Source organism: Seriola dumerili, unplaced genomic scaffold, assembly GCF_002260705.1.
Source record: "Seriola dumerili isolate Sdu_G_001 unplaced genomic scaffold, Sdu_1.0 BDQW01004171.1, whole genome shotgun sequence".
NCBI lineage: Eukaryota > Metazoa > Chordata > Actinopteri > Carangiformes > Carangidae > Seriola > Seriola dumerili.
The window spans coordinates 21673-40666 of record NW_019178426.1 but is presented as its reverse complement, the minus strand read 5'-3'; the positions used below and the strand labels follow the sequence as shown (position 1 = coordinate 40666).

The following is an 18994-nucleotide window of genomic DNA, read 5'->3' as shown; positions in this document are numbered from 1 at the left end:
CACAGTAGAAATGAAATGTTGTAAATTATATCAGAGATGTTTCTTTGTGTCTAAGAAACCCAAAGAGAAGGATGCAAGAGAATTATAATCAATGGCTTCTCCCTGTTGTTGGAATACTTTCCCCAAAAAGTTAGTGCCAAAATCTCTTTTCTATTTAAGAGTAATGCCCTAAAAAGTTAAGAGGGAATAATTATATTTTAATCTGTTGCAAGTTACATGCTGTACGTGAGATACTTAACTCCACATGGAAAAAAACAAAGTAATTGTTGGAGGTTTAGAAGTGTAGAAGTGCCATCAGCCCACTGAATGATCCCTGTGCTCCAGGATACATTTGAGGCCACTTACGCTCTACCTGCTGCATCACAAATACCTCATCTCTCTCTCTTTCCCATCCTCCATCTCTTTATGTGGACTCCTGAAGTGGGATGCCACTCCTCTCGAGTGATACAACAGTAGCTCCTTGGGTCTCCTGAGCCTCTCTGGCAGCCTACTTTCTCCTGTAACCTACTTAGGAGGCTTTTTAAAAAGATCCCAAAGAAAGCTTTTTCATTTCTGTTCTCATCTCACGCTCTCTAAAGGAGCCAGATGGAGAGACAGCTGATTGGAGGTTGGGCGTGAGGAGGAATACACCGTAAGTCAAGGTGGACATGTGGGGAAAGTGGTTAGTGGAAGAATGTAGCTGGACAGTAGAAGCGTAAATACAAGCAGCAGTGTGTGTTTACTAGGAATCTTGTCAGCCAACTAGAGGTCCAATGAGGTGTGAAATAAACAGTGTTTTGTGAGAATTTGCTTTCTGGAGGAGGAACAGTGTGCAGTAGCTGCTTCAATTTGCTCTCAGTAATCAATAACAGTAACACTAATTTACAGCTTTGCAACAAGCCTTCATCATGTTGAACAGTCACAATACTCACTAAACCGGATGTCCCATCTACTGTAAAACCTTTAAATCTTGGCACTTTTTTTCCTTTTGCAGCATTGTGGATTGTAATGAGGCAAAAATTATTGCCAATTATCTAGAAATTGTATACTTTTCAAGCTAATAAATGAGGAATGTTATGTTTCTCTTTTTAAGTTTGTTGAAGCAGTCCCTAAACATTCTTGTTTATGTTCATCCCTGTATCCTGTATTTTGAATATGAAATGTAGCAGCTGCTTTGAGAGGGTTGTCCAGAAGGGCGGCTACAATCCAGTAAACCACTCAGCACACTTCTTACTCGCTTGTGATCGGCTGCATCTGGTTTACCATCTGTGGTGGATATAGGTCCCTTCTCTCTGACACGCATCAGTTCTTCTCTTTTTTTTCCCCACCCGTCTTTCCTGCCAATCCTTTCCCTTCTTTTTGGGTTTTCTGTGTTGTGTCCGTCTTGTTGTAATGCAGCAACAGTGGCTGCCTGGCAGTAGTCTGGTACACAAATAGTTCTTTGAAAGAGAAGCTTGATAATTGAAAAATGAAATTAGGTAGGTGCTTTAACAAATTATTGTGTTAAATCCCAAGGACTGCAGATGATAGAATGTTTTCCTGAAAAGTATCAGCCGTTTGAAGAGGATAGTGGAAAGTGATTGGTTTTAATCTCAAAACTCGCTCAGAAAAGAGTAAAGTGAATGAGTAACCCACTTTCCTCTCTTGAGAGGTCCTATTGAATAGGCCCTCAGCAAGACACTGAACTCACAACTGCTCCCCTGGAGTTGATCATGGCCAACAGTGCAGAGGCTCCTATACTCCGATCATTCCTGTGTGCAAGACTAACTCTTATATCTTATCTTACACAAACAGGTAAAACCGATGATCTGGGGCACACTTGCTCCTCTGCACCTTAGCAAGCATCTGTTATTATCAATAATAACAGATGTCTCAGTTGTTCAGCTGTTTGCTGTTGTATTACATGTTGTTTTGGTGTAAATCCATACTGTCATCAAAACAGGTAACATTTATAAAGACTTAGGCATGGCTATAGGGATGAAAATGTTCGTCTGTTTGTCGGGCTAGCACTAGACTTGTCCTCCAGCACCACCAGGAGATTGACATTTTTGTTTGTTTTGTTTTTTGTGAGTTGTCCCATCAGCTAGTCACCCTTCACGATGAATAGCAATAACTTTACTGAAACCTGTACCTTTTCATTGAGCATCATCATCATTGAATATGTCCAGTATTATGACGAAATATCCGCAAAACTAATGACATTTGCCATCACCCACAACTGTACAGTGCTAATTAGCAAATGTTAGCATGCCAGCCTCACACTGGCTATATACCCCCAACATCAATTCATTGTTTCGTCACTTGTCCAAGTCCGTTAAGATATGTGTGTAGCGCAGAATTTGTGACCGTGTCCACACCGCAAGTGCACTGCCTGCACATGTGCTGGGACAGTAAAGTAAAGTGGATTGTCCATGTCTGTCCTGAAGTTTGATCTAGGCTTTAGTCTTGTTCTTTAACTGACTGGTGCTTACATACACCATGTTTGTCAGACAAATCAAATAAGTTAGGTGTGTAGTGTTGTAGTCGCTGTCGTTAGGTGAATAAAATTGACTTGAAGCCTAAAAATACACTTTGGGTCATGTTTATGGGAAGATGCACAACTCAAGTCGTTGTGTGGCCTGTGTAGACAGCTGTATTGATCCAACTTGTATCAGTGTATCAGTCCTGACAGATGCACAATAGATGGACAGCTGAAAAAAGCGGTTGAAAAGCCTCCAGTGTCTGTGGGCCATTCGGCTTTTTTGCATGAGCTAAACACTGTATCACTTGCAACACTGAACTTACATTTCCTGGGTTATCCAGTCCCCATGCTTCTCATTAGAGGCAGTGGAGACTAGCAGTTCAGTATCGTTGGAGTCACACTTTTGGAGAGTTTTATTGTCAACTTCCACTCCACCCAAGCTGGTTTAATATGACAAATGGCCCATGCACAAACTGGAACAGGGTTGTTTCAGCACTGAACATTATCATAGACCATGCCCACTGTTTTGAGAATTTGGTCAGTATAATTGTTTCTGGCTGGCATTAGGTTTCCCTCAAAACAGCAATTGCTAAATGCAAAATGCTTGCACATCAAAGTAATGTGTGGGACAGTGGATAGGCATGTTATATCCAGCTGTCCTTTAATATTACATCAATTCGGTCTGGTTCCTGCACAGTCAGTGTCGAGTTTGTTATTACTCCATTGACGGAGCTCAGGCACAGAATTACCAGATTGGTACATTAGGGAGAGAATAGCAGGACAGCACTTCCTGCTTATTAATTGCCACATTTTCATTTCCTTGCCCCTGATACGACACTGGAGGCGAGCTCCCCAGATCCACTGCTAATTGTCTACCATTCCGGCATATCATGGTGGAGGAACTTGGAGTGGAGATTAAGAGGAGGAAGAGAAGCAGAACTCGAGCAGAGATGATAAGCTAATTGGTTGTGGGTTAAATCGTTGGCTCCAATTATGACTCCTCTTGTCCAACATTAGATTCACCAGATGTCATGTTCTCGTATCAGAAAGTACACAGGGAAAGACAATTGGAAAGTAGAGAGTCCATAATAACTCAGCTCTGGGAATATTTCCTGACTTTTGGGACATATAAAGGTGGAAAGGTCAAACTTACAAACTTACTGTACTCACTATACACGAAAATGTTCATTAGGAACCAGATGTTATTGTTAAAACCTATGTTCTTGTTAGACCATACAGGAAAGTGTTTCACGGAAACAAATATGTTCACACTGAAATCAAATGATAGACTTTACACTACAATATTCTGGCGTGTCAGGCCACAAGCGTTATATTTTACCAAGTCTCGCTGCCATTGAGTTTAATAAGCTGGGTAATTCTTATGTGGTGGAAGCTGCAGCGTGTCTTTGAAAGAAGTGACATAGTGAAAACGAGACTGCGAACAATGGCTCTGATTCATCAAGCAATGTGAAGAAGTTTTGTACAGAAAGGATTTGAAGTATTTGCAGTCAAATACATCAGTTCCTGATTAAAACACTTACCGAGTCTCTGCAAACATTTGGCCAGATTTTACCCAGTATTTCATCATTTTTGCACACATAAATGTTAATTATTCAGCCCCGATAACTCTGTCTGCCATTCACTACAGTCAACACTGTAAATCCTTTGCTCGGCATGAGGAAGAATGTGACTTAGAACAAAGCTTATTGAATGATGCTGTATTTTGTAGCGCTGTTTATAATGGACTCTGGCAATAATCTGTCATTGTCTGCATCCACTGAAATGCCAGGTTTAGCAGGCTTAATGTTGTTCATTGTAGTGTTTTTATCACAATAAAAAAAGCCAATACCGATCCTGTTGCCTTGCTCAGCACTGATACATAATTGTTCCTGAATGTTCTGCTGCCCCAGCACTTCTCTGAGCTGCAAATGCTGCTACATCTCTGCGGCAGAGTGAAACACAAAAGACAAATATAAATTTCCTGTCACATCCTCAGGACCCACACTATGCTTCATTACTTCTGATGATTGTGTAGCTGAAATTGTCAATGAAACCTGTTTGACAGCATAGAAACAAGCTCCATAAAGAAGCCTGGGCAGCCTTGATAAACAAAGCAAGAGAGCAGTGATTCAGAGGTGGAATCCACGAGGGTGGAGAGAGGAGAAATTGAAAATACATCCAGTATTATTCTGATATAAAGTTGCAGGACTAACAAATTTTTTGTATTCTCATCCTAATCTCATGTGTTGGATTCAAACCAACTGACCGAAGCTGCAAAAATGGCAAAAATTGCTTGAGGAAAACAAACTTCATGAGCCGGTGCACGTACATGAAGGTTGATGTATTGATGTCTACACAGGTTTCAGCTGTGTTCTTCAGTTCTTCTTCAAGGGAACTGACACACTTCACTTCTTATTAGAAAAGTTGTAAACACAAACCGCGTGACTGCTTCATCCCAGAGCATATTTGTACACTTCAAGACTATTTTCTTCAGTTTTAACTCCAGTGATTCTGTACTGGGCTCTGAGTGCTGCCAAAACACAGGTGACCTACTACTTGATACTGTGCCTGAACGCATCCTGTGCAGAAACACACACAGAGCACCAAAGCCACTGCTCCGCTAACATGCTGCTCTCACCACGCCACCTGTGTAGACACGGTGTTATGCCGCCCACTCTGCTCCATTTGTCGACAACTTGTCATTCACAAAAATGTCAACAAAGAGTAAAAAAGAAGAACTGCACAACTAAAAGTCCTGCTGCTGGCAATCAGATTAAATCAAAACAAATTCAGCACTGTCAGTAGTCGTATTAAGTACAACACAATGATGAGAAAATATTGTTAGAGCTGTAGACGCTCTGTTGTTACAGGGCTGTGCAAATATAAAGAGGGAATATATATGAGGGAATATATATAATAATAAACTCAAACTAAAACGATAACAAATTGGTAGATGGGAGGCAGTCAAAGTAATGCGAGAGTCACAGAGATGGATGAGAGAATTTTTTCCATGTTGTTATAATGCAGAGTAGGTTAGGATGATCCACTGGACAGCGACCTGCGGAAAGACCCTGAGGCAGTTGTTGGCGTGTGAAAATTTTTGCGAACAACTTCTGAATTGTTGTCATGCTAAAAGAAAAATACTCTGGAAAAAAAACATTACTGAACCTGGACATTAAATTGGCTTTCAGAAACATAGGCTATTTAAACGCCAAATTAAATCAGATTAAGGCATCAATAATCCTCAAATCAATCAGACTTCTGGCAGACTTATCTATATACAAGACACGATAGGACATGCTAGGACAGAAGACAGGAAAAAAAAGAGAGAAAAAAACAAAGAGAATAACAGTTAAATCCAGTTGCCAGACTAAAATTGAAAATAAACATAATAGATACAAATCAGATCAAGTCAGTTATAATGAACGTTATTCATTTATCTCTTTTTTTAAGAAAGCAAAAAAAGGGACCGATAGTCGAAGTTAGAAGTACAACACGGGAGCTCCTGTTCCTGTCCAAGTGGGTCTTGCGTCAGGCCCAGTCATTATAATAAGACTTTCTCAGGCTACTTTGCTGATTTAAAGTCTTCTCCTTAAAGCAATGAACAATGTTAAGTTCAAATGTGTAACTCCATATCAGGTTATGTTGAGGAAGGACAGTTTGTTTGAAATCCACAGAGCAGCAGAGAAAAAAAACTGGATGGAGAAAAACACATGAATAACCCAGGAGAGGATGGTGGCTTTACTAGGCAGCATGAGAGCGCTCTGGCTGTGTGAATATTAAGCAGGGAGTTGAAAAGGACAATGCTTGATTAGGAAATGTTCCCTGGAGAAATAAAGGTTAAGAAAAACGGCCTAATTCACTGTTTTTATTTTCTGCTATCATGCAGGTGTTGGTCACTCATACATCATCCTTTGGCCAACAATGAACCCCAGTTGAACCTTCTTTATTCATGCTAATAATAATAAACTTACTATAGTTTAGGTCATCTTCTTCAGCCCTCTGTGGCAGGTTACTTTGCCCTTGATGTCAACTTTCCCTGTTGAGACAGACCAGCTTCTAATTCAAAAAGGAGCTCACATAGGTCATGATGGATGGTGCTTTCTTTCCAGTGGCAGCAGGTCACACCGACTAATATCCTGCATCGGTCACATGCCTGTCTGTGTAATAACAGACTTCATGCTGTTTCTTTTCCTCCTGTTTAATCCCATCCCACCCTGTCTTTTGTTCCTCCCTCCCTGTTTCCATTGTTATCGCCCCCTCTCCTGCTTCGTTCAGTAGAAAACAGAAAGGTGAGATTGTGTGTGAATGTCGGTACAGCAGGTTGTGTACCCTCGCAGTCCCCCCGGGGTAAATGGTCAGGTCAGCCATTTCTCATGTTCACTTTCTTGGGGTTTGGTAGAGCAGATTGGTTTCTGTGTCGGCTCTGTACTGATGAGAGGAAAAGAGAGGGTCGTAAATGTGTCGTCGCGGGAGAAAGAGTGGTGCTACAAGGGGGGGTGTTTGACCTGCGAACGCTGCTTTATCTGTAGGGAAAGACAAGCATGAAGTGATGTTAAATTCTACACATTGGCCTATTTAACATGCAGCATCCAACTTTGAGAAAGAAATTTGAATGCAAAATGTGCAGTTCTCATACCATCTTAATAATGCTATTTTATGTTGCCTTTGGCCTTACATATTTTTGTAAAATGTTACAATAAACAACTTTGGGCCGGACACATCCTTCAACTTTGATCTGCTATATTTACCATAGTTGTAAATGCACACAGTTTCCCTGTGCACTGAGGGACTGTTACTGACATAATTACACTCAGTGCGTTCACTTTTGTTTAAACCTCCAAATGAAGTGGTTGGGTAATCTGGGTAAAATGTTTAGTTTTTTGCAAACTGTCTGGCAAATCTGGCCGCTTACTTCCTGCCCTGTCAGACTTCATTATTGATGTTTTCCCATGTCTCAGCCAATACTTACAAAAATATGTTGTAATTAACTGAAGTTATACTTTGAAGTTCTAATCTTTGAGATTTCAGTTCTTCTTCATTTGGTGACACCAAGCAGCTGAAAAATGACCATGCAAGTGCAGAAAACTGCAGTTCCTTGAATGGCCACTTGAGGCTGACTCCAGAAGCAAGTGAATTATCATAGACTCCCATGTTGAAATCCTCAACTTTACAGCAGAAATAAACATGTTTACCGTCTGGTACAAACAGCGGTTTTGGTCTCTATAGATAATTTCCCCCTTTGTGGCAGCTGTATGGGGGGTTCATTTTTATATAACTCCTCTGTTTAAATTTTATTCAGGCTTCAAGTTACGCATAATTGAGGGCGTGGCCGCTTTGAGTGACAGGTCGGTGAGCGTATGCTTACCACATTTTTTATATTAGCCAGGAGTAAGGCAGAGTCAGATCACAGCCAGGATGGAGATGGTGGAGCCGGCACACTGAACTTCAAAACTGCTCCTGAGAAACCTGACACCCGTAGTTACCGTGGTAACAGCAAGTGTAGTCTATTGCTTCAGGTCTCAAAAATTAAGCAAAGACTCCTTAAGCAGCTGCTTTGTCCAAAATACAACAACAAAGAGTAACTGGTGTTATCTGTTTAGAGTGAAGCCAAATCAGCTCGCGATGTTCAAATAAAGAAGTCAATTACTGGATTTTCTCCATGATGCCATGTGAAACTGTGATCCAGTTTTATGCTCCAATATTTTGAACTGATCCTATGTTTTAAAAAAAAAAAAAAAGAAAAAATGTTTCCCAATGTTTTGCCTTTCAAGGTGAAGCAGCAGCAGCAGCAGCAGTAGGAAATGTTCGGTTTGCATTAGCAGGAAGTTACCACAGATCTGATACGGTGTAAAGATGGTGAACAGTGAGGCTGAATATCAATGAGGTAAAATTACAAACAGAAATGCTGCATTACATGGATCCATTGTTTCCTGTGAAATGCTTGTGCGTGTGAAGACAATTTGAATCCACAACAGGAATTTTTGACTCTGCCATAGAGAGCTAATTTAGTGTGAAGACATTAAAATGGCAATTGCTGAAAAAATTGCTGACCATAAACAGTATCAGAAAACGGTTTGTGATTTCATGAAAATCTTGAGGATTATAACTTTAAGACCTTGGGGAGTTGTTGTTTTTTTTTTTTGCCAATTCCTCTCACCTACTGGGAGAAAGACACAGAGTAAGATGAGAAAAGTGAAGCTAAAAGTAACTCTGTCTAAAAAAGAGGCAATCAATATTAGATTAAAAAAAATTATAGTGTAGAATTATTTTATCTGATATCAATGTCTAATGCAAGTTATTACCTTCATTTGACATAAGTTTTCTTTATGTCCATGTTTTTAAAATGGTCACAAATTGTCTGTTGATCAGCTTTGTTTGGGTGATTGTTTGGAAAATGTCAGTCCACTTCGTCAGATGCTCAAACTGTGCACTTGTATCTACAGTGAAATTATCCAACGCTGATTCTAGCCTGTGTTCATTTATCTTCATGAAAACTATGACGAGAAACGTTTGTTGACGACCTATTTTTCACAGCAAAAACAAATAAAAAATGACCTTTTGAAAACCAGAAATATGATACATTGCAGCTAATAAAATCTAAACAAAAATTTCAAAGATGGACAAATGTTTCAATGCAATGTCCTTTTCAACAACCTGCATGCATCTGTGGGAGCACACTAGAGCTCATGATTAGTAAAACAGCTCATGATTGAGCCGCTGAACCTGTTCCAGCACTATTAACAACAAACACCTTGCAAAGTTATGTGTCCGTAATGTTACCTGACATTACCTGTTCTTGGAACAAACAGATTTATGGACTAAATGCATTTACAATCCACCTAGTATTAGACAATGAGCAGGAACATATCAGCTGAGACAAACTAGGCAGCACGACATTTGTAAAAAGATAAAGTGCTGTGGATATGGAGGTGACGTTAACGTTACTTTACTTTTTCAGCTGTCTTCAGTGTTGCTATAGCAACTGCTCTCAATTAAACCCAGAAAATGAACAGTACTTTGGTGAACAGGTGAGTGAGTCCACAGGTGTAGTAATGCTAGATTAGCAGGAGCAGCCGTATTAGATTAAACAGAACCACTTTCTCTCATCTAAACAGACAGAATTTGGAAATGTGGATTTACTGAGTGGAGTCGACCTGTATGCTACTGCAGAGCAGTGACATGGACACATTGCGAGTAACAAATGTAACCGTGGTAACTATACACAAACATGGCGACAGCTGCAGCCTCAAAATGCACTGAAGACACAAAAATTTAAAAACTAAATGACTAAAATTTGACTAAAACTAATACACATTTTTGTCAAAAGCCTAAAACTAAATCAAAAACTGCCAAAAATTAACACTGATTCTAGCGGTGTACTGTGAGAGCCATTCAGATTCAAGACAGATTATGTAAACATCATGCAAAGTGATCTCCTGTTAACCTGCACTGTCACACAGCAAATGTGCGTCTGGCAAAAAGCAATCAGAATTCAACAGCTTAGCAAATATTGAGGAGATTTATATGAATGTGTTGCATTTAATCCTTTAAAAACATGAAAGGATCAACCTGCATTTTGCAAATGGTTATTTTCAAAACTTAACATGTGCGTGTGTAGTGTTGAAAACAAATGAAATCATTCACATAACTGTCGTAATTATTATTATTATTATTATTATTATCGTATATTATTACTTTGCATTTGGTGTTTGTGACTTTGAGATCAATTTAGCCTCATTACTGCAAATATATCTCTGTCCAAATGTCCTTTGTCGTACTGGTGTTGCAAGGGCTAAGATGCCCTCTACACTGCTAGAGTCCTTGGTGAATTATGGCAATAAATCCACCATTTTGTTTGTTAGCTTCAAATAAATTGCACTATTTGGACACCAGAGGCATTTGACTATTTACTAAATGTAATGAAGTTCTTGTTGAAGAGTAATGAACTCAGTGTTGGTGCAAAGTACACATGAACTTTACGATTTTGCCCTTCATGTCCTTCCTTTTAAAGTTTTGCCTTGTACTGCAGCCAGTGGCAAAGATGAGAGAGAGAGAGAGAGATTGAGTTACAGTTCATAACAGAATTTAACAATTGGAAACTTGCATTTCTCAGTCTTTCACTGTTTTCTTCTACTTGTCTTCTCATTTAAGAGCCCTAAAGAACCATTTTAAAATGCTCAGCTTTCACTCTCGTATCATGTATTTATTTGTTATGACCTCTAAAGGCTTCTAAAACATGGCTCCAATAATCCATTATGTCCGTTCTGGGACCTGCTTCAGCTGTAGCATCTGTCAACAACAGTGTGCAGGAATAGCATGAGCAGCTAGGAGAGACTGTCTTCATTCATGGCACATGCCGTGTGACTTCTGATGCTATCCAGCTGTGTTTTTCATAGTACTTAAAAGTATCTAATTTTTGTTTGTCTGTTTTTTTGATCCATTCATAATTAATGCTTTGGAGCTATTAGCTAACACTGTTTTCCAACAGAGGCCACAATGGCTCCACTTATCCCTGTTGTCATTCACAATAGCAACACCTTATTCGCATGCCGTACATCTTAAGTGCTATCTGCTATGGTAAATTAGAACATGTTTATACAGTAATGTGTTAAAAAGTCAGATGCATGAACTGTGCAAAACAACACTAATGCGGTTTGACTGTCTAATAGGTTTTATTGCAGTGAATTAATGCGCAGGAACGTGATGTGAAATACTTCGGAGTGGGTTTAAATCTGAAATAAATCCATCCTCCAGGTCGTGCTTTTGACTGCAGCCAGGGGTCTTTATTAGATAAGACGCATCACTATCAGTCATTTCTGAAAAAATAAGCAGTATAAATAGTAAGCCACTGTACAGCACGTAGATATTTCAACTTTTGATCTTCTTCTTGGCATTCTGGAAATGTTCATATCCACAAGAGCAGGAAGGAAAAACTCCTACCTGCCCTCGAATGTGAGAGTGTGTATGTATGTGTGTGTTGATTGATGACTTACATGTCCAGTGACTGTGGTAATTTTATAGGTTTTCAGAGTATTTTTCAGGCACTCACATGTAGGTGATCAGTCTTCATGAAATAAATTGACAAATTACAGTCTAAGCTCTAAACACCTATGGGACACCTATTTGATTAAAAAAAAAAACTAGTTTTGTCCCTATAGCTGTACTTATAACTGATAACCGTTTTCAATGTTCGCCATTGCAGTTGAATAAGTTTGACTTGATTTGACTCTGCTGCTTTCAGTTCTGCCTCTCATGAGCAGCCAGATTGACTGTATTGGTGTCGTAGTGCCTTTCTGATGCTGCACGTCCGATCCAATTCTGTTTTGATGCCCATCATAGATCTATTAGGAGCACGCTGCACCGACCATGTGCTGTGGAAGCAACAGCAGAGCTTCTTTTAATGAAGAGCAGAACAAGCAAGAGATTGGAAAGGATAAAACACACGACTGAATAAATTCCCTCACAATTGATTTTTCCACCCGCTTAGGTCTCTGTTTTAAACTGTGGCAGATGGAAAAAGCAAAATAATGAATGACTGTAGAAGATCATTTACCAGAGACAAAGCTGTACGGCTGTGTTTTGTACCCCGTTGCATTATTTAACTACTCGTTCAGCCTTTCCCTGAACAATTCATTGTTCACCTAATAAATTGCATACTGACCTGTATGTCATGGTAGCATTTGTACATCAGGATATTGATTTGAAAAGGTTAACAGCTGAGTCCAGCATCAAGGCAAATCCATATATTCACCATATTTGCTGATTCAGGAGACAAGCACCTCTCTGACCTGCAGTGTTTTGCATTATTTATACACAAACATTTATATTCCTGATTGTGATTGTCAGTGACTCCCTAATTAATCAAAATTATTTGAATGAGAAGCGGTTTCTTACTCTTGACATTTCACACTGCAGCTGTCGTGTTTTCCAGTCTGCTTCTCCACCGCTGAGTGAAACTGATGCAAATTTATATATCCGTTTATGCAAAATACACCCATGGGATTAGCCGCAATGCCTCACAAAATAATATGGACTGCTGCAAATAAATAAATACATGCTGGTGTTGTAAGTGACCTGGCTTGGCACAAAATTGCAAACAATTACATACACCACATACCGTTGTAGAGGGCGCGACACACCAGACACAAAGGAAAATGAACATTTATAATGGGAAAGTTGAGGAAATCATTTTATGTCCATATGGATGCAATCAGTCATTGGTTGTTGCTGCTTTTGTTTAACCCTTAATGACCCAGCTCCTTTTGGGAATGGTCCAACTAAAGTACATAACAAATTGATTTTTTTTTGGGGGGGGGGTCCTTGTAGTGAATGGACATGAAGTTTTAGTTTGATTAACTACATTGTTGAATTGTCCCACTGCTTTGACATTAGGGAGACACCACTATTTTGACATTAACAAATGCCTGTTCTATTTTTAAAATGAGCGCAATTAATGAAAAGACGAAAATCTGATCAGTCATTACAAATATTACATATTCATATTCAGGGAACAACTGATAACACTAGAAGTCCCTGAAAGTTCTGCCTGTAATACTAACATGCCGACGGCAGAACAGAGGCTGTGAAGACTGCATACATATCGTTTTTATATAAATGCATGGCACTTACAGTTTTACTAATCTGTGTCTGTTTTAGATTCTTAATTTTATTCTTATGTACTTATGTTCCATATTGCATAATTGCTGTCTTTCTACAGTTTTAATGTCTTCATAATGCCATTTTTAAATCATTGTATTACAGTACAGTACAGTATTTCATTAATAAATCAATATTGTCTCTCTAGTTTTTTTATTCTACCTAGCACTTTATTTGTATTAATTCTAAGTTTTACTGGTTGAAAAAAATGTACCATAATTATCAAATTATCATTATTAGTTGTAGTAGCAGCAGCACATGAGACAATGTAAGACATGCTGCTGTGATTCAATCAAATCTTCATCATTTGGAAACAAGTGAAAGGACAATAATAACTGAAATTCCTTTAAAGACCATGTTCTCTGTGTTGCACGACCTTTTGATTACAAGGTGCATCTACGTTTTATAATGACAGAAAGTGGTTGGTCATAACAGGTGATTACCACTGTGAATGAAGAGATGGCTCCAGAGTGAAAGTGAGGTCGACCTCCTTTTGTGCCCACATTAAAGTAACCATTCATCATTTAAGTATTTTTGGAGTTCATCTCCTTTAAATATGGCACCCTGTTGTGAACCCACATGCTGAGCAAAGTCTTGAATTATTCCGCTGTATCGCAGTTGTAATGATGTTTGACACATCATAGTGGGTATGCAGTGTCAAACGTCATTACAACAAAGCAGTCACAGCCAGGAGAATGTCATCTCTCATCAGCTGACAGACAGAGAGCGGAGCAAACTGTGAAATCATTTGTGTGATTGTCTGTCAGCCAGGAGCAGGACTCAGCAACAATAACAACAAGCCCTATGGTCAAATCTCCGTCGTTTGTTAATAATTTCGACTACTGCCTTCTGTGCCTGCAGTGCACATCAGCCTGCCTGCCATGACTTCTACAAAAACACCAGAAAAGTTTTACTCACAGGAAGAAGTTTGAGATTTAGTCACTATACTGCAAACATGATTAATAACTCTGAGATCCACCAGCTCACACAGCTCATATGTAGTTCACAACCATAACGGTGGAAGATTTACCAGATGAAATCTTTTGGGTTTTTTTCAAACAGTGGATTCTTGACTTCAAACAGAGATAGACAAAATCAGGCTTCTCAATTCCAGTATGCAACAGTCAGTTTGAAATGGCAACTGTTACCGGCATATTTTATCAAACGAGAACCCTCTAATAGGATTTCAAAAGTGCACCTAATTGCTACATATATGCTATTATGCTAAAAGACAGGGGTTGAAGCTGCAAGCTTGAGGAAAAAATGTTACTTAGAGAGCATGGGAATAATGACTGTATTGCAAGGTAGAGGTAGTTAGCCCTAGTATTTCATACAGTCCAGAAATGGATGGGAAGTGCAATCCTAACTGGATGCTTAGCTTCCAGAAAAACAAGCGAGACGGAGGCTATAATGGCTTAGAGAGAAAAGCCTATGAAGACGAGGACCAACTGATGTGTTTGGCAAATTTAACTCCATCTCAGATAAAACTGGGCTGAGGGTTGCTAGGGTAGCGTCAACTTCCCCAAATGTTACGTTACATGGCACTCTGATACAGTAGCATCCAGAACCAGCTCCCATGAAGTGAGCAAAGAAAACACAGCTCCTGGTCCTGAAGAGCACTTTTTCTAACATACCTTGTAACTCCCTTAAATAATGTATGTTTTTTGATGATGTGCAGCTTGGCTTTGTAGGTTGTTTTTGGTTTTAAAAAGGCAAAAAAAAAGCACACCAACCCCAAAAACCCTTTAAATTTGAATATGGCTCTTACCTTCTCTTCAATCCTGCCAAGCTTTTGGAAATCCAAGCCTGCTGTGCCAAATTATGGCTGTAATGGACAATCATTGTTTAGCCAACGGTCAACTTAGCTGAGAGCTGATTTTCACTGAACTTGGTGGAGGGATGGGCCTGGGCCAGGGAAGAACACGTTACATTTTGGGGCAGATCCAGATGATTTAATAAGAATTTTCTTCTTGTCCTGAAGTGTACGTTGTATGACATTGGCCTTGGTGGAGGTTTACGCTCTTTGAGTGACTTTCTAGTTAAAATGTGATCAGTCAATCATTGCAAGTCAGAAATACTTCTCCATTTTTTTTTTTCTTTCAAAGAGGATTTGAGCAATATAATATTCTCTCTCGCACGTATTTATTCAGGCAGAGCAGAAGGCTGGTTTGTGGTAATCCCCCAGCTCTTCAGTTTCTGGGTAGTAAACAGGAGGTAGGTAAGTCTGATGATTATAGTGCTTTCAGCAATCGAGAGTGGGAGCTGTGGGCTATAAAAAAGTGGAAAGCCAGCGCCCACCCAAGTCTGGGCAGAGAGTGGCCCTCAAGAGGCACAGTGGTCAACAGTGCATGGGGCTTACCTGTCAAGAGTCTCATTGTGTCTAGAACGCACTGGAGAGGAAACTCAGAGGAGCCAAAGAGGCCAAACAGCCAGAGAGGAAGAGAAAAAAGGGTCTTTTGACAAGTGCAAGTGTTTAAGTTAAACTTTGAGGATCAAAATCAAACCCCTGCGTTTGATCTGTTTTATGCCTCTGCACTGGCAACAGCCGTGGCCGAAGGCTTTACGTTTTTGGGATGTCCGTCCATACGCACGTATGGACGTCCATCTTATTCTAGTAAACACAATGTGTCAGGAGCGCCGTGAGGGAAGGTCTTTGAATCTGTCACAAACGTTCACTAGGACTCAAGGATAAAGTGATTAAATTTTGATGGTCAAAGGTCAATGTCACTGTGACCTCACAAAACACATGTTTAGCCACAAGAATTCATATACAAATTACGACAAAATTTCACACAAATGTCTAATAGGATAAAATTATGACAATTTGAATCCTAAAAGGTCAAAAGGTGAAATTCACTGTGACGTCTTGATATTCAACAAAAAACACTTACTGGCCATTACTCACTTAACTCAGGAACAGAAGGGGAGATTATGAACATATTTCACATTTGGTGAGATACTAAACTAGTGACACTAATCTTGGCTATACCCACCTTGAAACTATACTGATAGGTGTCCTGTGCTGCTGGGTTGAAGATATGTGTGCAGCCTCCACGTTTTAGAATTTGTAGCTTCTTTGCAGCAACATCTATATTTGAAGCATTGTCTACTGTCATGGCTGCAACTTTGTATTCTATCAGAATCTGATTTATTGGCCAAGGATGTCAACACATACAATCCAAACATACATTTAATACCATTAATTAAACTCTTCACTCCATATCTGAGTCTGGGCATGAGGCGCACAACCGCGAAGCAGTAACTCTAGTTTTAGAGCGACCTTGAGAAAATGGGTGGTATGCATTATATGCACTCATCTCTCCTGCTTGTTGCCCCCCACTTTTTTCTAATTCCTCTGTTTTTCTCTCAAAACACTACCTATTGTGCACCAGTAAACATTGTTTCCCATCGCTTCACATCACACTACTTAAACTTCATGTCAGCAGCCTCTCCAGGAGACAATTCCAGCGTCTTTTCTCACCCACTTACAAGCTTGCCCCACAAGTCCGTGTTTTTATATCAATTTGTTCCACTACACACCAGCAAGGCTTACAGCTTTGGCCAGCAAGTCGAACCTTGTTTTCTTCCTGGCCCTGGCTCCCATTGGAATGGCTTTGTTATGCCCAGACTGAGCTGAATAGATAGCAGCAGTACTGTTTCTTCGCCTGTGTCCACCTGTTACAGCAGCTATTCATATGTGTAATCGAATTATCAGAAGCCCAAAGGAATCAGAGAACAGGCATTAAAATGAGTCTGCCCTCCTGTTAAAAAAAACAAGGCCATAGGTCAGGAGTATGCAATTAAAGCTCAAAGAGGTGCAGAAATTTCCTCAACAAAATAATAATGATTAAATGTTCCTTTTTTCAGTTTAGTGAAAAATAAGGGCTGTAATAAGTACATAGTGTTTTGAAAAGTGTGCAACCTACGATAGAGTGCTTAATTTTATAAATGTTAAAAAAGCATAGCTTGATTTTACCCTTTTCTTTTTTGGTAACTCTTACAGTCTGAACCATTTTCTAATTAACAATCTCAATATATCTAAACAATAACTTTAACACCTCCACCTCATTTTTCTGACTATGTCTCTCGTCTCGTTTCTCCCCTGTGAGTGTATTTGCAGTTGCAGTGATTGGCTGAGTAGTGTAACGTGATTTACAATGCATGCAATTGGTCTGTGAGTTTCCCCTGAACCAATGCCATAAAGCTAGAAAGGCTGCATTGGTTAGACTAGAATCACTCTGTCAAAATGTAATAATCCTCAATGATTTATAGTTTAGAGGTGTGGGACAAGACCCAGACACTGTCCTATCTGGACCTGCCGAGCACAAAGCAGCAGACAGACTGTTAGCGACTAGCTGGGGAACATAGTTTAGCACTGTGCTGCTAACAAGCCAGAAACTGACTTGACTGACTGACAGGTGGTCAAACACATGACTACAAATGAATCCTAATGTTTTTCCTCTATCTATTGGATGTACATGAGCAGCTGTTGTTGAACATAGTTACCATATCAACCTATAAGTCAGTGTCAGTGGTGTGTTTACAGCTCATTTCTGCTGGCCAAAAATCAGTTAAAGCAGATTCAATTCTATACTGAACAGTTAATTTAAAGGGACTTTTCTGTGTCCTTACAACTGTATTGGATGTACTGGATTTTTAGCAATGCACATAGAACACGTAGACATTCAAATAAAATACTTAGGAGTGCTTCCAGACACAGCCAGAGAAAGATCAGGGAAATACATCTGAGGCTTGCTGGAATAATTCAACCTTGGTAGTTCTGTAGAGTCAGTAATTACTGTATGTTGCCATTAAAATTGGCAAGAATATTCAAAAACTATATCCTCTCTTTTTTCATGTGCCAGTTTTTTTTTTCTTCATATTTTTTTTTATGTATAGCATTAAACTTTTTTCATGCACAAATTGAAAATGGGCATAAAAATAAGCGAATGGAAACATACCTATAGTGTATCCTAGTAATAAATGTAGGTCAACACTTTGTCTAACTCCTCTCATTTGTCTCATCTCTAGGTACGGAGACATGGTGCCAAAGACGATCGCTGGAAAGATCTTCGGCTCCATCTGCTCTCTGAGTGGTGTGCTGGTGATCGCCCTGCCTGTCCCCGTCATCGTCTCCAACTTCAGCCGCATCTACCACCAGAACCAGAGAGCAGACAAACGCCGTGCTCAGAAGGTAACAGTCAGCATCTTTAGCCATCTGTAAGGACAGTCAAAAGAATATGTGTGGGTTAAATAATATGTGTGTGCGTGTGTGTTCGTCTCACAGCATGTGAGCATAGATACTACCTGACCATTAGAAGTGCACGCTCTTGATTTTCAAAAGGCCAAAGTGGCACAGGGTTATTAGATATTGTTAAGTTAATGAGAGTGAATGGGAGATTGAAGTGTTGAGTAAAAACGCTGGGTGGGTGGACACTAATGGTTGTGCCTGAAAGACCTTTCAAAGGTTGTTTTTTTTAAGATTCAGATCATTAAAATAATGGCAGCGTGTTAAAAGATCTTGATGACAGATGAGTGTCTTTTTTTTTTTACACGATGTACAGAGGACACATTTATAAACTTTTAAAAAGGTGATGGTGAAAAGGATTGACCCCAATTAGTGATTGTACGTCTGCACTGAAAATCACTGTCCCACAATTTATACACATTTTTACCACACACACACACTTGCACAGGAAATTTGTTGCCCTTCAGACCCACATTAGTCAATGTCCTTCTTCACATGCACACACACCCCCTGTCTCTCTCTGTCTCTCTCTGTCTCTCTCTCTTTCTTTCTTGCACACACAGACCCACACACTTCAGATCCAAGTAGCAAATGGTTGCTATCCACTCACTACACTCACCCAATGGGCTTGACCTTTCTACAGGGCT

At 39.6% G+C, this 18994-nt stretch overlaps 1 protein-coding gene across 1 annotated transcript in view; it reads left to right on the top strand.

Moving 5' to 3' along the window:
• The window catches only part of LOC111239707 (potassium voltage-gated channel subfamily D member 3-like), a 78294-nt gene that overhangs the window by 42805 nt on the left and 16495 nt on the right, over positions 1-18994 (top strand). Inside the window, exon 2 of the mRNA XM_022769605.1 lies at positions 18131-18293. Coding sequence (XP_022625326.1) covers positions 18131-18293 — 163 coding nt within the window. The remainder of the gene's footprint in view (positions 1-18130; positions 18294-18994) is intronic.